Below are 25,922 nucleotides of genomic sequence, written 5' to 3'. Positions count from 1 at the left end.
ACCTTGGGGTATAGGGTGGGCTAGAAATGCAAACAGATAAACAAACAAACAAACAAACTTTTTTGGCAGAACACCTTAATAGTCCCCTCAACCCGGCAGAGATTGTGAGTCCAACCTTAACCATATGGTGGTCTGTCCATGACAGTGGGGAAATCACAGGAGTCCCCACCCACAGAACACCACCCTGATCAGAGCAAATGACCAGATCAAGCGTGTGACTGGCAATGTGTGTTGGTCCCAAGACTGCTTGGGATAGGCCCATTGTTGTCATAGCTGCTATGAGCTCCTGCCCTGCCCTGGACAGATTGTTCCAGAAGTGAACATTGAAGTTGCCCACCACCACAAGCCTGGGGGACTCCAACGCCAAGCCCAAGACCAAATCTGTCAGTTCAGTTAGGGGCTCCATTGGGCAGTGAGGTGGTCGGTACACCCACAGAAGTCCCAGTCTATTCTTGGTCCCCAAACTTAAGTACAAATGTTCGATATGGTCAGACACTTTGACAAGGATCCTGGTAAGGGAGAAGTTCTTACAGACCACAGCCACTCTGCCTCCCCGCCCACATCCCCTTACCTGCTCCTTAACAGAGTACCCTGGAGGGAGAAGCTGGGACCAGACTGGACCACCAGCCTCCCCCCCAAAATCTCTGTAATATATATATCAGGTTGGCCCCTTCATTCATAATCAGATCATGAATGATTTATGATTTATTGTGGACTGACCTGGCATTACAAAGAAGCAAGGTGAGGTTCTGTGGGTGGTTCACACTGCTCCCCATAGTCAAAGAGCTGGCAGGATAGCCATAAGGGGAAACAGTTGTTAGATTTCTGATTTCCCTTCCCCTGTAATGGCTGCTGACTTGCCAACATTACTTCTTCTATTCCACACCACCACCAGTATAGCCACCCCATAATCAGTGGATACACCCCCAATCTTCCCATCACCAGACAAACCTAAACACCTTAGAAACCAATCTTTCCCAAGACTTAGAAGCTAAAATATAAAATACCCACCCACCACTACCAACTAGCTAGAACACACAGAGACATGTAAATTCCTGGGCCAGGGGTACTAGCTCTTACCCTCATTGTCCCCCAAAGGGGCAACCCCCTTTGGTGTCACCCCTTTGGTGGTGACCCCGCCAGTGGCAGGCCCACTGCCACAGGCAGCGTTCTAAAATAAGCCCAGGGGTGGCAAGTCTGGGCAGGAGGTACACAGGAACTGCTCAAACTCCCCACAAAGAATAGCAGCCACAGTCCCACAGGTCACCCCGAGACAGGCAGTGGGCAGCAAGCAGGCAGGAGGCAGCGACAGCAGATGACAATGCAGGCTCTCACCCTGAGCCATCTGTGAAGCAGATGGTCTCTTCCTCTCCTGCAGGGCTTATGCAACTCTCATGAGGCCTTAGTCTTAGCCATCTCTCTTTTTACCAGGGTTTCAATTATTTGGCCTAAGGAACTCCTGGAACATGTACTACAGGAGAATCTAGTCTTCTGTAAGTTTACATAAATTTGCCAAGGCTGGTGCTTTTATTACAGATACAGACATAGACATCTATATATTTATTTCTCCTAGGTGTGCCCATCGCTAATCCCATGCGTGGCAGCTCTCGCAAGAGTTCATGAGCAGCTGCCGATTAGTGAAGGGACAGGGGAGAAAATAGGGATGTGGCCGGCTGGGAGCAGGCGGTGGCAGGCCAGGCAGCTGCCAGGAATTGGCGAGAGGAGGTGGCGACGAGCTGGCTTTCCAGCTAGCCCACCAACTAGAAACTGCAGGCGGGCGAAGAAGCGGGCTGCTCCTGTCAGCGGTTGGCTGGCAGGAACAGACAGCAGTGGGAGCAGGCGGCAAGCCGGGCCGTCCGCCAGAAGCAACAGGGGGCGGTGGGCCAGCCCGGCCACCAGGAACTGGTGGGCGGGAGGAGGTAGAGGGCCAGCTTTCTGGCTGGCCCACCAGCCAGAAACTGCACGGGGGGGGGAGAAGTGGGGAGAGGGGAGAAGCGGGCCAGAGGAGGCACAGATGCTCTGCACCTGGCCCAGCTAGGAACATAGGAACATAGGAAGCTGCCATATACTGAGTCAGACCATAGGTCGATCTAGCTCAATATTGTCTTCACAGGCTGGCAGCGGCTTCTCCAAGGTTGCAGGCAAGAATCTCTCTCAGCCCTATCTTGGAGATGAGCCAGGGAAGGAACTTGGAACCTGGATGCTCTTCTCAGAGCGGCTCCATCCCCTGAGGGGAATATCTTACAGTGCTCACACATCAAGTCTCCCATTCACATGCAACCAGGGTGGACCCTGCTTAGCTTAAGGGACAAGTCATGCTTGCTACCACAAGACTAGCTCTCCTCTAGCTAGTTACACATTATTCTGCCTGTTGCATCAGGACAGCAGATGTGATGAATTTGTGGAATGAGTGTTTACTTTTACATCAAAGGCTAATTTATTTATCCTTTCCTTGGGCAGTGCTCCTTTTGGAGAATGTTTTTTTGTTCTACTCTTTAAATAGAATCTTCTCACAGACTCAAAGGACCTGAAAAACATTCTTTCTAAACCCTCTAACCTGCCCCTCTTTTAACAGCACTTTTAGGACAAATAGAGTGCACAAGGTGCAATCCAAATCAAGACCATGACTGTGGGATAGAGGGGCTTTGATCCAAGTTGTGTGCCTATTAAGATTGCCTATAAAATGAGATTCGACATTCTGTTTTTTATTCAGCTGTATTATGTCCTGAAATGATGTAGGGGTGGGGTGCTTGATCCTACCACCATAGGGAATCAAGCACAACGGCATTTCATAGCCCTGCTTCTGAAGCAAGTAGGAGGAATAATCCACTTCTGCCTGTTCTTTCCCACCCCCAAACCACTATTACAGCTATTAGTCTCCTAGTGGACAGTACTTCCAATTAAAACGTTTCACCTGGAGAAAAACAGCTTTAAAAAGTGGTTTTCTGTGAGCTGAGAAAGGTCCAGCTTTTTCCACCCATGCCCACTTTATAAGAAGGTTGCAGCATCAAGACAGTCCTCTTGTCACATGCAGTTTGGCCAAAAAGTCTATAATGTATACCACCCTCCATGACTATAAACCCTAGAGCAATACCAAAGTGGAGAATGTGTTGTCTCTGATGGCCTCCAAAGCATCTATCTGCATGGCCTCCATTTGTATTTGTAAACAAATCAAACATCATGCTAATGAAATATTCATTGACCTGACATGTTATGTCCTCTACTACCATATCATTATGTGTTTCTTTCCTTTCTGCTTTATTTCAGAAATGTTCGCCAACAGCTTTTGAAAGGAATAAATATGCATACCTCTACTTTGTTGCCTTTATCATCTTTGGATCTTTTTTCATGCTGAACCTCTTCATTGGTGTTGTTATTGACAATTTTAACCAACAAAGAAAAAAGATAAGTACTCAGCATGAGTGACTTAAACACATTAGTTATGAAATCTTTCAGTCCCACAAAGCATGTGTGGTATCTGGATTAGGTCCATATTGCTTCTGTGTTTTAAACATATTTAATTTCATTTTAATATTTAGGAACACAGGAAGCTGCCATATAATGAGTCGGACCATAGGTCCATCTAGCTCAGTATTGTCTACACAGACTGGCAGCGGCTTCTCCAAGGTTGCAGGCAGGAGTCTCTCTCAGACCTATCTTGGAGATGCCAGGGAGGGAACCTGGAACCTTCTGCTCTTCCCAAAGCGGCTCCATCCCCTGTGGGGAATATCTTCCAGTGCTCACACTTCTAGTCTCCCTTTCTTATGGAACCAGGGTGGAACCTGCTTAGCTAAGGGGACAAGTTATGCTTGCTACCACAAGACCAGCTCTCCTCTCTTGGTTAGATAAACTAATTTAATTAGTTTTAAAAATATTTAATTTGCCCCCGACCCCCATAAGCCCTCAAGCCAAGGCGACAAATCCTTTTTGCCTACAGGCGGCAAAAAGATCCTCTGGTAATGAGAACAGACCCTACCTTCCAACCTGAAGTAGTGTCTGCATTTCATATTAACCAAGACAGGGAGCCGGGTCTCACAATCAGTGAGACCCAGTTTGTGAAGGTAAACGGAGAGAGCGGGCTAAGTCAGCTCTCCCTGCAGATGAGCAGGGCGGGAGTCGACTGCCGGCTCCGTGACGTGACTGCCAGCTCCGTGATGAAGCTGGCCGGGGCTGGGAGGATTGGCGGCTGCGCAGCCCCCAGAAGCCCGCAGTGCATACTGGAGAGACGCCGGGAGGCAGCTTTTCGCCTCCCCTCCGGGGGTCTACTCACGAGTAGCCGTGGCACGGAGCTGTGCCACACATGATTTTTTAAAAATGGGTTTGTGTAACGCTTGCTCTGCAAACCCGGTTTATGGGGAGGGGTTGTTTGGCAGGTTAACCGCCGGGAGGCATCCGGGCTCACCTTCGAGCCCAGTGGCTCCCACAATCAGCCAAAATTGGGCTAGGCTCCCCTAGCCTGATATCAGCTGATCGTGGGAATAGCTTCATTGTCTTACCCTCATTCTTACTGAACCCAACAACTCTTCTAGAAAAATCACTCCATTCCATGTATGTCAGGAGGGCAATCTTTTTTTATATGAGCAGAACCAAAGACTTCAGAAACTCTCATCAGTTTCTTATAGCCTACGAGAGGAATAAGAAAGGAATCCAATTTCTAGACAGGGGATATTGTAGGGGAAGAATGGCAGTTCAGTCCCCAAATAGCACAGCAAAACCAGTTTGGTGAGAAAGCAGCAAAGCCAGAGGTTTTGAGACAGTTCTTTAGTAGTGAAGAACTACAATGATTTATTTAAAGAAAGAGTTACAAACAAATGTGAAAGAGCCTGCTGCTTATTTCAGCTCATGGCTGAAGAGAGAGACCAAAACAAATAGCCATCTCTGGAGAGACAAAATGGAGACTAACACTGGGAGAACAAAGAAGGGAGGAGTCCAGCACTTTTATCCATGACCCTTCCCCACCCCCAGTGGTCACTATGAGACATTGCAGCTGAGAGCTGATGCTGCCAGGGTCCTAGCTCCAACAATTATCACACTGGCCGGTGCAGTTGATATCCCTATGCTATACTCTGAATAAAGTTAAACCTCCATCTACTATCAAAGCTTACTCCACTAGAGCAATAGCAACTTTTGTGCCCGCGTGTCTGGAATAAGCATAGTGGACATTTGCAAAGCAGCCACTTGGTCATCAAACTAAGGCATAATGCAGTGGCAGAGGCCAATTTTGGGTGGGCAGTTTTAAAGAAGGTACTTTAGTAACATCCTCCACTTTCACTGAGCTTGCTAATCACCCACATTGTGAGGGGACATGGATCACCCTAAAAATAAATAGGTTGCTTACCTGTAACAGGTTATCTTTAGGTGATCTGTGTTCATTCACAACACCTCCCCACTACTTGGATGTTACTAGAGTGAACTGACTTAGCTCATCACTAGTTAAATGAAGAAGAGATCTTCACAGTGGTCAATCAGGAACTGAGCAATGGATGCTCTCCTCTGAACATAATGCTGGGAGAAGATGGTAAGGTAATAGGTGACAGAGAGAAGGCAGACCTGCCATTTTGCATCTGTCTTCTCCCACAATGGAAATTTGCAACAGTTGCACTAATGAAGAAAGGTGGGGATTATGGGTCAAGATTGCTAAAAAGATGGTAAGAGAACACCTAGCTGCTTTGAATAGACTTGTCTCTAGGGTCAATTGAATTGCATCCCAAAAGGTTGTTCCATATAGGACATCTCTCTTTCAAACCAAACTGCATATTCCTCATCTGACATCATTGCTCGTCTTAGCATTGTTTCTTGAGATATTCCAGCCATGGTCAAGATTTCCACTTTTCATTTGGGTGGCTTCCAGAGTACCTGAGGTACCTTCTGAAGTTAACAACATTTTTACCAAGGGCAGTGGTCTGAAATGGATTGCTCTCTTCCAAAACATTTACTGCTTGTGTCAATCATTGTTAAATAATCGCAGTCAAAAGCAATAATTTAAATCCCATCCTACCCTATTTCATATGCACAGGACATTTGGTACTGTGCATAGGATAGAATACACTGGGCATATTATATATAAGAAGATGTATAAATGTAATAAAGCTACTCTGATTTTCAGGGATGTGGAATCTGTCTGCAATAGGAATGGAGAGTCGGCTTTGTTATTGAAGGAAAAGTAAATGATATCTGATTTGATCAGTTAGAATTCCTGAAAACAGACCCAATTCAGTCATGGAAACCATGGCTAACCTTGGTTGAGTAATTACCATTCGTTTCTGTGGAAAAACAGCAACTTTAGTTGGTGGGAGAGTCTTGAGCAGTAACCACTGAAAAAATTGAATTCCTTGCATCCCATCAGGAACATTGTATTATTATTATTATTATTATTATTATTATTATTATTATTATTATTATTACATTTATATCCCGCTCTTCCTCCAAGGGGCCCAGAGCGTTACTTCATTAACAGAAAGCAAAATAAAATGGTCCTAGGGAGCATATTCAAAGTTCCCGGAATGAGGGTGAGGGTTGTGTGGGAAGTGGGAACATTTTATCCATAACCACACATACTGTTTTAATTGTGTTGTGTTATAATAATTTTAACTTTTTAATTTTAATTGTTGAAATGTTTTAATCTTTTATTGGCTGTTTTGATTGTTTTGTAAACCAGAAAGGTCTTGTTCACTCCTTGCTTTGCAACAATTTTGCAGTTCGGGGATCATATGATAATCTATCCTGAACTCTCATGCACAAGTGATGGAATTGGTTTAGTTTAAAAACCTATTTGTTTGGCCTGGCCTTCCATGGTTTTTAAAATTGATTTGGGGTGTTTTAATGGTTTTGAATGGTTTTGAATGGTTTTGAATTGTTTTTATATTTTAAGTAGTATGTTTTAGATGGTGTTAGTTTTATGTCTTTTTAAATTTGTTGTGCACCGCCCAGAGCCTTTGGGTGGGCAGTCTATAAATATAAGAAAGAAAGAATGTCCAGCCACAATCTTCAGCATGCAGACACCATCTTTATTATTCTGCAAGATCTATACAAACTAGTCAAGAGTTTTACCTGTTACATTTCCCTACTGATAGCAAGTACCAATTTATTGTTCACAAACCAGGTCTTGTGCCTCAAATAAAATGCATATTTTGCAGGCAGAAAGGTATGTTTAATTAAAATGTTTATGTCCTTATACCTAGGTGGTGAACTCATTTTTTTGTCAGATGAACAGAAGAAGTATTATAATGCACTGAAAAAACTTAGTACCAAGAAACCGCATAAGCGCATTCCACGGCCACTGGTAGGGCAGTCAGAAACTGAAATGTATCTGCCTGATTCTTCTTCTATTTAAATACTAATTCAGAAAGATCTTTTACAAAGAAAATAGTAATCCACATTATTTAATATAAAACAGTTTTTCCTTTTGTTTATGGAGTCAGAATGGCTTACAAAGGTTTACTCTTTGTAAGTCTATGTAAGTGGAAGCAAAAAAATTGTGACATTTCTTAAAAAGCTGGTATGTAGTGTTGGTTGAGAAGAAAATGAATCTTTAAACAGACTAATTTCTCAATGAATTTAATTGTATTTGCTCTCATGTGATTAATTAAAATCAGTGACTGGGTATGTAGCCCCATCTGATATCAGTGACTATGAATTGGAAGCAGCAAGTTGACTGTGCTAGAAAAAAATTGCTGTTGAATTGATCTGTAGAATTTTTAAAAAGATTTCAGGAAATATGGACAGAACTGCTCAAACCCGAGGGCTCTCTGTTTTCATTGCAGAATGTTGATTTTAATGGGAAAATACCAATAGATGTTGAGCTTGAGTTAATTTTCTAAAAACTTGCATTAGATATATTACATTATCTCCAGTCGTGAATATCTTTTTATAGAATTATAGGCTCATAGGGATGGAAGAGATTTCTAAAACAGGCGCTGGGACTTGGTCAGGCACTGTTACACTCAAGCTGAGAAGCTTTCACATCCTTATGCATAGGACTGATGGCTGGATCAGGGAAAGACAGGCCAATCCAGCTGGGAGTCAGCCATGACAGCCCATGATTCTCCTGGCCTAAGGAGTCAGGTGATGCTGGAGGAACCTGCTACTGAGAGATATACAGGCTCTCAAACTGCTGACTTCTCTCAGTCTGGACAATTAGTTACTGGCCCTGCCCTGCCTCTGTACTATGTACACACAACAAAACAAGACATCTGCTGATTGACGCACATGGTTCACGTGATATGAATTGCAACTAGAGAGCTGAAGCAAACGGTGATTTATGCCATCACTTATGTTATAATATAATATAATATAATATAATATAATATAATATAATATAATATAATATAATTATAATAATTTATCATATTTCTATACCACCTGATATATAAATTTCTTGGCAGTGTACAAATCCCAACATTTAAATAACAGGTTAAAATACATAACACAAGATAAAAACAATATAAAACAAATTATTAAAATTCTAATTAAAAGCTTGCAAGAACAGGAAAGTCTTGAGGGTTTTCCCTAAAACAAGCAGAGAAGGAGATGCTCTTAGTTCGGCAGGGAGCATAATTCAATACATAGCTTAATAGCGCAAATTAGATATCTTCTTCTTAGATAATGGCCAGCTTCAGGTGCACACATTAACAGCAATTAACACTAACCAGAGTTAAAATTACAAACTCCTTTCGCACCGCAGACATACAACTAACCGCCGTTAGCCTAACTTGAGTAGAGGGAGAGGGGAGCCCCTCCCTGCCGCTCAGCATCCCAGCCTGATCCCAGCCAGCTCTGCAGCTAGACTGTGGGCAAAGTGCCACCTTGTCAGCCACTTGGCCGTGATTGGCGATGATATCCAGTGGGGCGTGCTGAGCAAAATAGTGCCTTTGTGGAGCACCCTGCTAGGGATGTGCAAACTGGTTCAAAACCTGTTCGACACCGAACATGGCCGGTTTGGTGGTTCGATGTCGAACCAACCCTGAACAGAACTGGCCCCTGATAGGCCAGATCTTGGACAGAACACCCCGCGGTTCGGGGGTTCTCTTAAAAAAATTTTTAAAAAATGTTTTTAAAGTTATAAAACTCACCACCTCCCACTCCGGGGGCTTCTCCAAGGCCGTGGGGTGTGTGTCTCCAGAGGTTCCCCGCCACTGGCCTTCATTTATTCACAAATAGCCCAGTTCTGATGGTCTTCAGACTGTTGTGGGCCTCACCTCCATGGCGGCAGCCATTTTGGAGGCCCAATGGGCCTCTGTGTGGTGTGTGTGTAAGTGTGTGTGTGTGTGTGTGTGTGTGTGTATACACACACACACACACACACACACACCGCCTGAACCCAAACCAAACTGGGGGGCGGGTATTTGGGGATGTTTGAAGGTGTCCAAAACCAAACATGCCTGGTCTGGTTCAAGTCCGATTCAGACTTGAACCAAATCGGGGAACCCGGTTTGTGCGCACCCTAATGCCCTGCCCACCCTTGGCAGGGGAAGCACATCAAAAGCCCTTTAAATACCCCACTATGCCAGTGCTGCTTATGCCAGCTATGGCACCCCTGTCCCCCCCAGTGACCCCGTACCTGAAAGCACCACTCAGACTCCAATCCCCAGCTTAAACTCCAATCCAATCGGGGGCATGGAGGAATGGAATCCTACTTTCTTTGCGGGATACAAGGGGAGAACCCATATTTGCCAGAATGGGATATGCAGATGGACCAGGGCAAAGGATGCTGGGGTGGTCTGTCCCACCATGACCAGGGAAGATGTTGTGAGGGGAGACCATGGCAGAGCACCCCAGCCAGACCCATCGCTAAGCTGCTGCAAGCAGCTTGCTGCCCAGTGGGCTAACAATCTCATGAGAGAGCCAGGGGCATAGCAAGGTTGGAGTGGGCCCAGAGATAAGATTTTAAAATGGCCCCCCCTCACTGATGCTCAAAAGCTCTCTCTCTCTCTCTCTCTCTCTCTCTCTCTCTCTCTCTCTCTCTATATATATATATATATATATATATGCCACAATTGCACAATAGAACATCATCCTAAATTATTTTTTTAAAGGTTTTGTAAATTGTGGATGATGCAAGTCATTTAATGGTACTAGAGAAAGACAAGCTGTTCTAGTAGCTCTAGGATGAATACAACTGAAGGAAGCCCGGGCGGGTGCTCAGCTGGGGGAGTCAGTCATGTGACTTTCCTCTGGGGCCCCCCCAAGGCAGTGGGCCCCAGGCAACAGTCTCCCCTTGCCCTATTATAGTTACACCCCTGGAGAGGGCCAGTCCATCTTTTTATTTGTTATTTCTCTGTGTAAACCACCCTGAGCCATTTTTGGAAGGGCGGTATAGAAATCGAAATAATAATAATAATAATAATAATAATAATAATAATAATAATATTGGGGATATGCACAAACCTATTAAAGTGTCATCCCCACTGTTGTGAGTGGACTGCGAGCTCATGAGGTGAGCCGGCCACTTAACCACCAGGGAATCCAAGGGCCCCCCACTCTAGTTATCACCCCACTCTCAGCTATCCTTGTTGAAAAATAGAAGAAGAAAAATGAAACTTTCTTCTCACCTAACCCCTCTTCAGCATTGCACGCACCTCAGAGGACTTCCCCACACCTCATGTTCCATAGCCTGGCTGAGTGCACGGCCATGGGTTGGGCGAATGGGACAGCACATTCACTCAAGTTTGAAAGTTCCCAGGTCTGGTCTCTCTGGGCACTGTATGCAGATGAGTGGGTGCAGGAAATCACGGGAGAGGCCACCTTCCTCTGCTTCCCCAACCCCAGGGCAGCTGGGTGGACTGCTGGGGCCGCTAGCAATGGCACATCTGTCCACAGGTGCAAATGACTGGGCAGGGGGCTGGTTTCCCTGGTGCCTCGGCTGCTGTCCCCAGGAGCAGGAAAGCAGTCTCTGGGACACCCCTGCCCATCGGATCCCAACGCACCTCAACTTAGAGCACCCATGGACGGACACTCTCGTATGCGTGCAAAGTCCGTATGGGCTTTGGTACCCATCCTCGTCAGAGAGGAAATGTCACTGGAGTGATTCTTATCCTTCTGGCCCTGCTCATGAGTAAGCCAGTTTTATAAATGCAATCCCCTGCTGGGAAGTGGCTGGGCCCCACTTCCCCAACCTTTATTTTAAAATAGAACAGATCCCCGCAAAACCTCCCCACACTCCTCCCCTGTGCGCACCTGCAAGCACCCAGAGGACAATCTAGATGCCCCCTTTCTCTGGTGTGTGCAGAGTGTTGGTGGAGGGATGGACACAGGCATGAAGCTTTCTGGCCATTCAGAACTCACGGTTCCCAGTCTGTCCTATCGCTGTATGCAAATCTGCAGGCATGGGGATGGATGGGAGAATGGAGCCTCCCTGCTCTCCGGGCAATGCTGTAGAGTGGAGTTGCCATTCCAGGGTGTGGAGCAGGAAGGGGGCACGTTGTCGCGGCAGCTTGCCCATGGTCCTCAAGACTAGGAATGTGTTCCCTGGGATAGCAGTCCCCACAGCCACAAGCCAGAAACCATCCTTGCTGTATCCAGAGCACCCATGGCCTGACGCTTTCATGAGGGTGGTGTTAAGTGGAGAAGGGGATGTTTTGGCATCTGGCATCATGGCAGATTTTCCCAGGCAATTCACTTCTTTCCTCTCCACTTTGATGGTCCATCTTATGAGATGTCTGGGGGTGTCCCCATGGTCACTCTCATGCCTGGCCACTGCACCCAGGGTTGAGTAGTGGTTTCCTTGAAAAAGGATCTCAGCTGACCCAAGATTTTCCTCAGTGACCTGTCCTCTGTGGGCATCTACCCCCAAAAGAGGAAGGGACCGAGTCCCCCCCCCGCCACACTTTATGTGTGAAAAATGGAACTTGGCTGCTCTGGAATCCCTTCTGTGTGAGGGGGTGTCTGCCTTTCAGACCCCTCCAATAGCACCCCAACACAAACCATTTGTATGGATGGTGCGGCAGTGGGCTGTGGAATGAACCAGCCATTCAAAATTCCCGGGCCAGAGCCATCATTGTGGCATATGTAGATGAGCCACCACAGAGAGGGAAGATGGCATATCCAGCTATCCCTGCCAAGCCGCATGGGCATAGTGGACAGAGAAATCCATGGATAAGTACAGTAGGGCAACCTGACTGCCAGGTGAGTGCTTGTAATCTTGCAGTAAAGACTAAAGGTAGAGGTGTTGCTGGAGTACCCTTCCCTGGGGCTTGCAAGGACATAGTTTCCCGGCTGGGCTTCTGCAGCCCTCCGGCTTGCATGTATGCCTCCATGGCCTGTCACTCTCATGAGAGAACAGTCCTGGTCTGTAATGGCAGGGCAATAGATGAGAGCCAGTGTGGTGTAGTGGTTAGAGTGCTGGACTACAACTGGGGAGACCCGAGTTCAAATCTCCATTCAGCCATGAGACTTGCTGAGTGACTCTGGGCCAGTCACCTCTCTCTCAGCCTAACCTACTTCACAGGGTTGTTGTGAGGAAAAACTCAAGTATGTGGTACACCGCTCTGGGCTCCTTGGAGGAAGAGCGGGATAGAAATGTAATAATAATAATAATAATAATAATAATAATAATAATATCAGCGGACCTGTAAAAAAAAAGAAAGCAGTACATCACCTAAATGGAAGATTCGATTAGAAAATAAAATCTCCAGGCTTAGATCGGATGCTAGTGAATTGAAAGATATGAAAGACAAGAAGCTGAAGAATGAAAACACCAAACAGTATCTGATCCAAAAATACCACCTAGATTCAAGGAAAATTAGAGAAGTCCTGGAAATAATAAAGCAGCAAATAACAGCAGTGTCAAAGAAAATTAGCAGATATGAAGCCAGAATTACACAACACAGGCAGAATCTCCAATTCCAGTCGAATCAGAGACGTTTCTACCAAAGTATAGAAGGAGAAACTGCAAGAAACGTAGAAACACCAAATAAAGAAGAAACAGTGCAATTCTGGGGAAAATTATGGGACAATCCAATAGATTATAATAAAAAAGCAGACTGGATGAAAGAGGTCAAAAATGTAACTAACAAATGCAAGATCTAATAATAACACCAGAATTAATAAGTGAAAGAGCAAAGAAAGTTAAAAATTGGACTGTGCCAGGCGACGATGAACTGCATGGCTTTTGGCTTAAACACCTAACAAGCCTTCATAAACAACTATCAAAACAGTTCAATCACATTTTGCAAGGCGGTGATGTTGAACAATGGCTAACAACTGGGGAAACTCATCTCATCATGAAAGACCCAGCAAAAGGTGCAGTTCCCAGTAATTATAGACCGATCACCTGCCTGCCAACCATGTTCAAATTATTAACTGGAATAATAACAAATGAAGTGATGCAACACTTATTAACTAACAAACATCTTCCAGTTGAACAGAAAGGAAATTGCCCGAACACCAGAGGCACAAAAGACGAGCTGCTGATTGATTTTAGAAAACTGCAAGAGAAGAAAAACAAATCTAAGTGTTGCATGGATTGACTACAAGAATGCCTTTGATTCATTGCCCCACACATGGATACTAAAATGTTTAGAAACAACTGGTGTCAGCAAAAACATTCAGATATTTATAAAAAAAAGCAATGAGCATGTGGAGTACACAGTTAACAATCAATGGTGAGACACTTGGACAGGTTAGCATTAGAAGAGGCATTTTCCAAGGGGACTCACTATCCCCTCAGTTGTTTGTAATCGCCATGACCCCACTTGCACAAATACTAAACAAAACAGGCCTCGGACACCAAACATCTAAAACATCAAGTCAAATCAACCATCTGCTGTGCATGGACGATCTGAAGTTGTATGGAAAGTCCCAGTCAGAAATCGAATCACTGCTAAACACTGTCCATATATTCAATAGCGATATAGCAATGGAGTTTGGACTAGACAAGTGTGCTGCATTAATAATGAACAGAGGGAAAATAAGAAAAACAGAAAGAATAGAACTGCCCAATGGAAGCAACATCAAGAACCTGGAAGAGAAAGAACATTACAAATCCTTGGGCATTCTCCAGGCTGATAACATTGCACACACTGAAGCTAAAAGAAAAATTGGAAGTGAATACATCAGGAAAGTTAGAAAAATCCTAAAGTCCAAACTCATTGGCAGGAACACCATACAAGCCATAAACACCTGGGCTATACCTGTTATTAGATACACTGCAGGAATAATAGATTGGACCCAGGCAGAGCTAGAGATGCTAGATCGTAAGACCAGGAAAAAAATAACCATCAGTCATGCACCCCCGCAGTGATGTAGATAGGCTATACCTCCCTCGCAGTTCAGGTGGAAGAGGAATGCTGCAAGTGCATCAAACAGTAGAGGAGGAGAAAAGAGGCCTTGAAGAATATATCAAGGTCAGTGAAGAAGATGCACTTCAAATGCTCAAGAACGAGAAACTATTCAACACCAATGAAACAAAGCAGGCCTACAAGAAAGAACAAGTCAAGAACCGAGCAGAAAAATGGGGAAATAAGCCCCTGCATGGTCAATATTTGCACAATATAAGTGGAAAATCAAACATCACCAAGACCTGGCAATGGCTTAAGAATGGCAACTTGAAGAAAGAAACAGAGGGTTTAATACTGGCTGCACAAGAACAGGCACTAAGAACAAATACAATAAGAGCAAAAGTCAAAAAGTCAACAAGAAACAGCAAGTGCCACCTTTGTAAAGAAGCAGATGAAACAGTGGACCACCTAATCAGCTGTTGTAAAAAGATCACACAGACTGACTACAAAGAAAGGCATGACAAGGTAGCAGGGATGATACACTGGAACATCTGCAAAAAATACAAACTACGTGGTGGGAGCATAAAATTGGTGGGAGCATAAAATTGAAAAAGTTGTAGAAAATGAAGATGCAAAAATATTATGGGACTTTCAACCAGAAACAGACAAACATCTGCCACACAATACACCAGATATAACTGTAGTCGAGAAGAAAGAAAAACAAGTTAAAATAATCGACATAGTAATACCAGGGGATAGCAGAATAGAAGAAAAAGAAATAGAAAAAAATCACAAAATACAAAGATCTACAAATTGAAATTGAAAGGCTGTGGCAGAAAAAGACCAAAATAATCCCAGTGGTAATTGGCACCCTAGGTGCAGTTCCAAAAGACCTTGAAGAGCACCTCAACACCATAGGGGCCACAGAAATCACCATCAGCCAATTATAAAAAGCAACTTTACTGGGAACAGTCTATATTCTGTGATGATATCTATAACAACATTGACAATAAAATTCAGCCATCCTAGGTCCTTGAGAAAGACTCGATGTCTGGATAAAACAAACCAGTCAATAACACCTGTCTGACTGTGCAAATAAATAAATAAATAAATAAAGCAACACAAGATAATTCTGATCACCTGGATGGTTCTTCTCATGAGTAAGACTTAGGGAGCACCTTCTCCACCCTTTCTTTGTGAACAATAGAACTTGGCTGCTCCAGCTTCCCTGCTTGGGTCTGCTGCTCGGCCTCCCCCTCTTGTTCCCCTGCTTGTGCTTCAATTTGGGTTGTTTGTACTTGTGGACACCCATGACTGCTCGCCCCGAGTGGCTGAGCAGCTTGACAGGATGGACGGTCCAGGATGGGATGTGTATTGCTTCCCTGTAGCCTGGCAACTCCATAGCTGGGCAGCTGACGGGGGTGAGGGCAGGGCTGGCTTTCCAAGTGGCTGCCAGCAAAAAGTGCCAAAAGCATGGAGCAGCTGTATCCTTGGGTGGGTCTGCACTGCTGCCTCTATGTTTGGAGTCTGAAAATTGGTGCTTAACCGCGGTTATGGACGGGTCTGCCTTTGGGTGTAATGATTCAGCGGCAACTGTGGTTATCGGCAGCGAACCTTGGAGAAAACTTCAGCAGGGGTGTAACTATAATAGGGCAAGGGGAGACTGTTGCCTGGGGGCCCACTGCCTTGGGGGGGGGCCCAGAGGATAGTCACATGACTGACTCCCCCAGCTGAGCACCCGCCCGGGCTTCCTTCAGTTGTATTCATCCTCCGAAATGGATGTGAGTGTTAAGACCCGGAGCTACCAGAACAACATGTCTTTCTCTAGTACCATTAAGTGACTTGCATCGTCCATAATTTAGGATGATGTTCTGGAAAACTGCTTTCTAAACCTAAATACTGTGATTAAGCAAATACCTATCTGCTTAGCATATCAAATTAGAATTATCTTGGTCCTCTAGCAAAAGTCTGCCTCAATGAATCCATCGTCCCCCTTTCCATTCATAGTAAGCCAGATGTCCCAGAGGTAGGGAAAAATAATTAGGTAGGGAATATAAAAAATTGGCCATCGCTTCTGCATTATTTTGGAGTTCCTCCATTAATGCCAATGTTTCCTTTCTTCATCACAGAACAAGTACCAGGGATTACTTTTTGATATCGTAAACAAGCAAGCATTTGATATTTTCATTATAAGTCTCATATTTTTTAATGTGGTGGTCATGGCAATGGAACATGACGGCCAAGAAGAAGCTGTTGGAAACTTTCTTGAAATTATAAATGCAGTATTTGTTGCCATCTTTACTGGAGAGTGCCTCATGAAAATATTGGCTCTGAGGTTGTATTTCTTCAAAGACAACTGGAACATATTTGATTTTGTGGTGGTTATTCTTTCAATACTTAGTAAGTAAAAAAACCAACAGTCCAATCTGTTGCTACTTGTTGACATTAAGCAGATACAAAGGGCAGCTGGGCCCAACATATCTAAAAAGCTTTCTTGCCCAAATGTTGATTGTTACCTGTTGTGGGGGAGGGGTGGAATGAGTGAATCACCTTGCCCTCTTCCCCTCCCATATCCTGAGCCATTATGGATCTGCTTGGTGGAGGAGGTGCACTTGCACACACAGATGGGTCCTTTTTGGTCTAAGACCAGAGTCTGTTAGCTTCCTGAAAAATTCTATAAATCTGAACATTCTTTTTATATATGATAGCAAGTTTCTAGTTCTCAGTATTCTGGAGAAAAGTCTACAACTATGGGCAGAGCTTTTGCCTAACAGTTATTAGCAAGGGAAGGTTTGAGGGGGATGCTCTTCCAGGTGTAAGGAAAACTTCATAACTGGAGGAGGGTTAGAGTCACACTGAGACCCCACTCCCCTCTGTACATTTCTCGGCGGGGGGGCGGGTAAAGCAAAGCTTTATTTTACCTGTTCCAATGATTACATTATTCATTATTATTATTGTTGTTGTTGTTGTTTACACAGGATAGGTGTTATTGACTCGTTTGTTATTCTGAGACGATATCTATAATAACAGCAACAACATTGATAATAAAATTCAGCCATCCCAGGTCCTTGGGAAGGACTCGATGTCTGGATTATTCATTCATTCATTTATTTATTTATTTATTTATTTATTTGATTTCTATACTGCCCTTCCAAAAATGGCTCATGGTGGTTTACACAGAGAAATAATAAATAAGTAAGATGGATCCCTGTCCCCAAAGGCCTCACAATCTAAAAAGAAACATCAGATAGACACCAGCAACTAGGGCTGTGCATTTTGGAATTTTCTCATTTCGATTTGTATCCAAATTGAACACCCCCATTTTGTTTTGTACCCAAATTTTCTGAATCCGAATCACCCGTTTTGTTTTGTAGTCGAATATTCAGGATCCGAATCCGAATCGATTTGGATTTTTAAAAAGGGTCCCAGGGCAAAAGAGTGGGGTGGTGGTGGTAGTGCCCAATGGTGGAAGCTACCACCCAAATTTCAAAGGAATTGGGCAAAGGGCTGATTTTTTGTGAATTTTTAAAGTTTACACATCTTTAGGAGTTTTCCCATAGGGAAAATGGGGATTCCAGCAAATGTATGTATTGCTTCACATCTAGGGGAAAGGGGTGGCCCAGATCGGAGTGTGGTGGGTGGTAGTACCCAATGGGGGCAAGGAAGCTACCAGAATTATTTCAAAGAAATTGGGCAAAGGGCTGATTTTTTGTGATTTGTTGAAGTTTACGTGTCTTTAAGATTTCTCCCATAGGGAATAATGGAGGTTTCAGCAGCCCCATAATTCCACTTGGAGGGCACTGGAGTGGCCCAGAGCGAGTAGTGGTGTAGTGCATATAGGGTGCCAACCACCCCATACCTACAAGCCTGTAGGATACTGGGTTTTGTGGTTTCTGAGGTGTTCAGTGTAGATTCTCTGGTAGCATATGAGATTTTCAGTAAAAAACAAGAATCCACTCTTGTAGATTCAATGGGAAGGCTGGAAGGGCAGGAAATTCAAAGAGATGTCAAACACAAAATGGAGACTGACTCAGAGATCACCACAAAATGGAGGTCCGAAACAACAAAAAGTTTTGTAGCCGAAACCGGGACAATCTGAAAAACTGGTGTTTTGTTTTGTCTACAAAACACCCGAAACGGGTTGTTTTGGGTACAAAACGTTTTGTATCCGAAACGTTTCTCACATCCCTACCAGCAACAGTCACTGGAGGTACAGTGCTGGGGGTGGATAGGGCCAGTTACTCTCCCCCTGCTAAATAAAGAGAATCACCACATTAAAAGGAGCCCCTGGTGGCGCAGTGGTAAAACTGCCGCCCTGTAACCAGAAGGTTACAAGTTACAAGTTTGATCCTGACCAAGGGGCTCAAGGTTGACTCAGCCTTCCATCCTTCCGAGGTCGGTAAAATGAGTACCCAGAATGTTGGGGGCAATATGCTAAATCATTGTAAACCGCTTAGAGAGCTTCCAGCTATAGAGCGGTATATAAATGTAAGTGCTATTGCTATTGCTATTGCTATTGCTATTGCTAAAAGGCAGTCTTTAAGGTAGCCAGTCCCAGACCATGTAGTACTGAAAAGCTAGCACCAATCATTTAAACTCTGCCTGGAAGCAAATTGGAAGCCACTACAGATGGAATACAATGGATGGCGTGCTCCAGGCAGTTTGCTCCCTACTGGTGGTCACGTTTTGTACCACCTGAAGCTTCTGGAAAGTCTTCCAAGTAGGTGTCTTGATGTCACCAGTTAATGGATAACTGAAACCAAGTCTTCTCACTAGATATGGTCAAAGTTGCCACACCTGCTGAAGCTGGTAGAAGGCACTCATGGCCACAACAATCACCTGGGCTTCCATTGATAATGCTAGACTGAGCAGCAGCACCCCCAAAGTGCACACTTTGTCTTTAAGGAGGAGAACTAATCTATCAAAGACGGGTTGTGTACTACCATCCAGAGCAAAGGAATCTGTAACCAGATGCGTTTCCGTGTTATCTGGATTATTAAGTTTCTGCTTGTTTGCCTTCATCCAAACTAGAACTGCTTCCAAACACTGATCCAGGGTTTCAGCTGCCTCCCTAGGGCTAGCTGTTGGAAATGAGAGGTAGACCTGGGTGCCATCAGCATATTGGTGAGACCACAGTAATTGCATGGGAGACAAGGTGGAACCCTATAGCATCCCACCTAGGACAATGGCCAGCACCAGCTTCTGGAACTAATCCTCAAAGAGGTAGTACAATGAGTGCACATCCTAACCCTCAAGATTAGGGCTAGGATTAAACCCTAACCCTCAGGTTATATCATCGTCAGAAGGCAGATCCAGCCATGGTTACCCATGCTTTAGTCACGTCTAGCTGGATTACTGCAATGAGCTTTATGTGGGGCTGCCCTTGAAAAATATTCAGAAACTTCTAGAGTTTCTGGTGCAGAATGTAGCAGCCAGCTTTCTCTCTGGCACTGCTGACTCAGAGCATATTACACCTATTTTGAAAGAACTGCACTGGCAACCAATTTGTTTCCAGATTCAATTCAAGAGGGCAATTCTCACGATCAACAAAAATCGTTCTAGCAGAGGCTAGCCCGATTTTTGTTGACCGTAAGAACCACCGGATTCGCAGCCGAGCTCGGTGGTTCTTGAGTGGGTAACCCGCTCGAGAACCCCTGGTAAAAAGCAGGTTTGCGGAGCGGGTGCTCCAGCAAACCTGCTTTTTACGATCATGAATAGCCGTGGTGCACCTTGGCGCCGCACCTGCTAATGAGTAGACCCCCGGCCGGGAGGCAAAAAGCCGCCTCCCGGCTCCGGGGGTCTCCCCAGTGTGCCCTGCATGTTTGCACAGGGCATACTGGAGCTTGCGGGGTCCGTGCGGACCCTGCTCCCCCCACCCCCTGCTGGCTCCATTACGGAGCTGGCCATCGTGTGGGTGGCCGATCCGGCCGCCCAAGGCTCCCTGCCCGCTCATGAACGGGGAGAGCAGGCTTAGCCCTCTCTTCCCGCTCACCCAAGGAAACCGGGTCTCACTGATCGTCTCACTGGTCCAAGGTGTTGGTTATTACCAGGAGCGGATTAACCTCTTTGCCGCCCATAAGCAAAGAGGACTTTGCCACTAGGGATGTGTATAAAACCAGTTTGCCCGGTTCAGTTTGAATTCAAACTGGGTTTGAACCAGGAGGGGGTGGTTCAGTTTTGGTTTTGCTTGAACCCCCCTCTGGTTCAGTTCAAATCTGAACTGTTTCAAACTGGTTCTAACCGGTTTTAACTGGTTCAAACCTCCAAAAGTGGGTGGGGTGGTAGCTGGCACCCATGGATTCCTGCCACCCAAACCCCAAAGCAATCGGACACTCGTACGATTTTTTATGAATTTTTGAAATGTATTTATATTTTTTTCTCATAGAGTATAATGGGACTTGAACCAGCCCATTATTCCCTATTGTGGAGAACCCATGGGTGCCAACAACCGCCCAAACCCCGAAGCATTCAGACACCCCTATGATTTTTTATGAATATTTGAAATATTTTTAATTATTTTTCTCATAGGGTATAATGGGATGCAAACCAGCCCATATCTCCTATTGTGGAGCACCTAGGGGCACAAAAGTGGGGTGGGTGGTAGGCACCCACAAAATTCCAAAGCAATCAGACACTCCTCTGATTATTGGTGAATTTTAAAAGTATTTTTGAATTCCTCATAGGGAATAATGAGGATTGCAGAAAATGTATAGCTTCACGTCGGGGGCAAAGGGGTGGCCTAGAGTGGAGTGTGGTGGGTGGTAGTGCCCAAGGGGGGCAAGGAAGCTATCAGAATTATTTGAAAGGAATTGGGCAAAGGGCTAATTTTTAATGATTTTTGAAGTTTATGTGTCTTTAAGTTTAGCAATGAGAGTAGATTCATGGTTCCTCACACTCAGAACACTTCAGAAACAACAAAACCCACTACCCCATGGGTTAGCAACCCATGGGGGTGATTAGCATCCTCTGTGCACTACACCACCACTCACTTTGGGTTTTTCTCCATAGGGAAGAATGGAGGTTTCAGCATCCCCATAACTGCACTTGGGGGGTGCTGGGGTGGCCCAGAGCGAGAGTGCCTCCAGCTCGAACCTGATAGTTGGTTCGGTTTGAATTCGAACCATCGAACCACCCTGGTTCAAATTCAAACTGGTTCACACATCCCTATTTGCCCCTGCGTGGGGGGGGGGGGGGTTGAGGGGAAATCCCTTCTTTTCACTTAAATATTGCTGCTGCGTGCAATGGGGCACAGTGTTGGTGGCTGCCTGCAGGGAGGGTGGGGGAGGGGGCAAGGAGGGAAGAGTTTCCCCTTTTCTTTACCTTTTAAAATGCCAGTAGCGGTGGTGACCTGTCTCCAGCCCCACCGCCCAGCCCTCCAATAACATCCGTGCCACATGGCTCACCTCTCAGGCTTGGGCTCTGCTTCCAAAGCCCAGTGAGCTCCCTCCCCGCTCTCTTTTAACAGTGTTTAATAAACAGTGTTTATTTCCCTTTCTCTCCCTTGCTGGAGAGAAAGGGAAATAAACACTGTTCAGGCAGCAAACGGCTGCCTGAAATGTGAGGGGGAGAGGAGTGGATGTCCCTTTGCATGGGACATCACACGCAAAGGGGGCATGGGGCATGGCCCGGGCTCCGAAGCCCAGCAAGCTCTCCTGCTTCTCTTTGTCTTTTTAATGGCTTGGTGGGTTTCGGTGATTTGTGGGGGTTTTTGGCGGGGGGTGTTATGGTTTTTACTGTTTAACAGAGTTTAACAGGTTTTGAATGAGATTTCTATGGAGTTTTATTGTATTTTAAAATACAGCAGAATAAATAATCAAGGTGCTTTTGTAAACCACCTTGAGATACCTTATGAAAGGCGGTATAAAAATGGAACAATAAATAGAAATAAATAAAACCATCCCTCTCTCTGTTGGTGACTATGTGAAATATAATTTTTGAAATTATTCTAGATTGGCATGCAAATGTGAATGACTTTAGGCAACACCAAGGGTAGAGTTATATCCTTAAGTCTATTTAGTCTAAACTGAAAATCAGATTGCTTTGTAAATGGATTTTTATTTATTTATTTATTTATTTATTTTTAAAAAAACAGGTGCTGCCATTAAAAACCTTCCAATTAATTTCCCTCCTACAATCCTGAGAATCATCCGTGTGGTGCGGATTAGCCGGATATTAAGGCTTATAAGAGCAGCCCGAGGGATCCGGACCCTTCTCTTTGCGCTGCTGATGTCCCTTCCTGCTCTCGCAAACATTGGGCTTCTGCTTTTCCTGATCATGTTTATTTATGCTATTTTTGGTATGAAAAACTTTGCTTGTGCAGGGTGTGGGGATCACATTGACAACATTTTCAACTTCCAAACTTTTGGTGGCAGTATGCTTTGCCTCTTGCAAATGACCACATCTGCTGGCTGGGATGGACTTCTTCATGATATGCTGGACAGTATAAACGCTTCTTGTTTTCCCAATGTAACTATGATGCACCTAAATCGTGCCTCTGTAACTAATGGTGTAGCAATTGGATATTTTGTAAGCTACATCATTATATCATTTCTTATTGTCGTTAATATGTACATTGCTGTCATCATAGAGAACTTCAGTATTGCCTCTGAAGAAAGCACAGAACCACTAGATGAAGACGACTTTGACATTTTTTATGAGACTTGGGCAAAATTTGATCCTCAAGCAACCCAATTTATTACTTATTCAGCGCTTTCAGACTTTGCTGATGCTCTGGTGGAACCCTTACGTATCCCAAAACCAAACAGACAGCAGCTGATAGCAATGGATCTTCCAATGGTCAATGGAAGTAAAATTCACTGCTTGGATATTTTGTTTGCTTTCACCAAAAGGGTTCTGGGAGAGACTGGGGAAATGGATGCTCTTGAGACCCAGATAGAGGGAAAGTATCCAAAGAAGATAGCCTATGAACCCATCGTAACAACTCTCAGGCGGAAACAAGATGAAGCGGCCATCATTATTCAGAGGGCTTTCAGGATGCACCTACTTCAACGTGTGACACGGGAAGCTCATACACCCTTGGAAGACATTCCTGAGGAGGAAGGTGGCTCTGAATTCAGGCTGAATGCAAGTGAAGACAGTCAGTCAGTCAGATCCCAAAGTCCATCTTCTATATCTATTCCTCCATCTTACAGTAATGTCTCAGGTACCACCGATAACATTCCTCAGATGATAATCACAGATAGTAGAAATGCCACCAAGTGACTTACAACTCACTGTTTCTCTTGGCACATCATACTTTTCCAGGGAATGTAATAATGCAACAATAATTACAGCAGGAGGCTGCAATTATAGCCACCTTTATTAAACTGCATGGCTTTTTCACTGATGATTGTAGGAAAACTCCTCAGCAGAAGTAAAGATTGCAACATCAATCACAGTTAAAGGGTTATCCATAATATTTGAAGGGGGGAAAGATGTGTATTTGTGTGTGTGTGTGGCGGGGGGTGTTGCTTACCTTTTATGAACTTTTTAATGACCAGGCTTTTTAGCATATTGCTTTGGGAATCCTATAGATCACTGGAGAAGTTGTAAAAAAAATGAGCTTTGATGGCTATTAGGGACTCTTGCTATTCTAAAACATGAACCATTAATGTCCTAACTCTTATCTCTGCATGCTTCCAGAGTACCCTCATGCCTTTTCAAAAATATTTCTGGAGAGTGCCCAGCTGTTCAGAAAAATATCGGTCTGAGGCATGGAGGCTACTATTGGACTAACTTGGGGACAAGAAAGTGCAGATTCTTCTCCAGTTCAGTTGTCCATTAAGGCAAAACTGGTCTGTGACCAGCAAAGGTGATCTGGCCAGTTGTCCAGACCAACTAGCAAATTTGACCTGAAAATTATTATAGAGTCGGGGAGTATCATCTGACTTTCTGGATGGTGGATTTCTGAAGGATATTCTTCAGGTCACCAGTTCAAGATTTGCTGTGGCTTCAAGATTAAGTTCTGACTCTTAAAGGAGTGTTAGTAGTAAGAAAAGACATGGTGGCTAGGAAGAGATATCTCTCTTTGAATCCAAATTAGTTTTTATTGAATAGGAGTTACCCCGCCCTTAACATGAACTTTAAGTTCCCATGCATAAAAATATTTGCACAACATGCCAGTTATATTATCTGGGTATAAATACTGTATTACAACTGCTGTAAAACAATGCAATCGTTGCCTATCTCTACATGTAGGAGCCGGACTGCATGCATTCATTTAATGTTTTCATACGAGAAATGAACATTCTTATATCAACGTGATACATATGTATGAATATTTGCATAAACAAGCAAACCAATGTACCTGTTTCATCTATATTATAACAGTGGATATTTCACAAACTATAGTACTTAAATAAAAAAAATGGATTCTCAGATTTGTTGCTGTTTTTAATGGGAATTGTGGGTGCTGGGGATTACTTTTTAGGTGCTTAACCATAAAGCAGTTCAACTTCAAGTACAAGCCTTGCATCGCTAATCGCTATATCAAATGAGGGGGGAAAGGGAGTGGCAACAGGGTCAGGCTTTTGTGGGCTCCCAGACAAGAGTCCTGTGGCCATACTCTCAAGATTGTCCTTGTTCAGAAGAACACACAGTGCTCTTCCTGGAGGAGGGGGTGACTGCCAGGGTGCAATGGAGTGTGGCATATCTGGAATATCTTCTTCTCATACTGTGAGCATGCCTGTTATGCATTTCTGCAGCTCCTAGGAGAGCAGGTATTCAGGCACCAGACCCCTCTATTATATATTTTGAAGAATTTGTTTGTTTGTTTGTGAAAAATAAAGTCATACTTCCCGATGACCTACAGAAATCAAATTTTGCATACACACTCCTGCTACTTTAATTAGCAGAATGCACTACCTTTTACACTGGAATATGCTTAGTGACCCACTTAGCGACTTTTTTGTATTTTTAATGAGCAGAAATTCTTAATTAACCATTAATATTTTAATCATTCTTAACAGATTTTTAACACTCAATAAATGACACAATGGCCAAGAAAAGCAAAAGATCTTTCTCAGATTCAAATTTATCACATATGTTCATTATAAAATAAAATGAATGAAGTTTGAAGTTGACATCTGATGAATTCAAACTGTTCTTTCACTTCTTATTTACAAGCACATTAATATAGAATTCTGTGACAGATCTTTTATTTCTTGAACTTTCCTAGAAGTGTAATCTATGCAAAAATGACTTTGCCCAGTCAGCAATAGGCCTCACATACACGTCTCTCCTTTATCTGTGCTCCAGGGATTTTTGGAGCACAGCCTCCACAGTATGCATTGGTTTGGAGCTTGGCTTGTGGGGGCCTTTCAGACATTCATGGGCTCTGGGCTGTGGACCAACCTGCTTATTCTATTCATGACTGGCTATTTCAGTTATTCTGCCTCACAGCTTGGTTAATAATAGTGCAACAAACACCTTTAGGTGGCAGCATCTTCTAAGGTATGAAGCATAAAGGCGTTTGGCACACATTATATGGAGTGTCCAACAAACTCCATGCTCTCCCAACTACAGAAATCATGAAGTATCATAGACTTCATGATAGCCATAACTTGTGGAAGTTGTCACTGCTTTCCACTGATTACAGCATTAGTCTCCATATTTATTTGTTAGGTTTGGAAAATCCCCAAAAGGAAGAATCCACACCCTATTCCTCTAGAACAGGCCTGCTCAACTTAGCCCCACCCCCATGTTTTT

General features: G+C 44.2%; 1 protein-coding gene across 15 annotated transcripts in view; it reads left to right on the top strand.

Annotated features, from left to right (window-relative positions):
• Positions 1 to 24,593, top strand: part of LOC128332064 (sodium channel protein type 5 subunit alpha-like) — a 205,676-nt gene extending 181,083 nt beyond the window's left edge. For 12 of the 15 annotated variants that reach the window (XM_053266305.1, XM_053266304.1, XM_053266314.1 and 9 more), the window contains 4 exons: positions 3,268 to 3,409; positions 7,182 to 7,282; positions 16,346 to 16,616; positions 22,309 to 24,593. In XM_053266305.1, coding sequence (XP_053122280.1) covers positions 3,268 to 3,409; positions 7,182 to 7,282; positions 16,346 to 16,616; positions 22,309 to 23,438 — 1,644 coding nt within the window. In that variant the 3' untranslated portion in view covers positions 23,439 to 24,593. Of the gene's footprint in view, positions 1 to 3,267; positions 3,410 to 7,177; positions 7,283 to 16,345; positions 16,625 to 22,308 lie in introns of those variants that run through there. The other 3 variants (XM_053266306.1, XM_053266318.1, XM_053266317.1) reach the window with 3 other exon arrangements.
• The last annotated feature ends 1,329 nt before the right edge of the window (positions 24,594 to 25,922 follow it).

The sequence above is a fragment of the Hemicordylus capensis genome, chromosome 6 (assembly GCF_027244095.1).
Source record: "Hemicordylus capensis ecotype Gifberg chromosome 6, rHemCap1.1.pri, whole genome shotgun sequence".
Taxonomy (NCBI): Eukaryota; Metazoa; Chordata; class Lepidosauria; order Squamata; family Cordylidae; genus Hemicordylus; species Hemicordylus capensis.
This window is presented reverse-complemented; position numbering and strand designations above follow the sequence as displayed.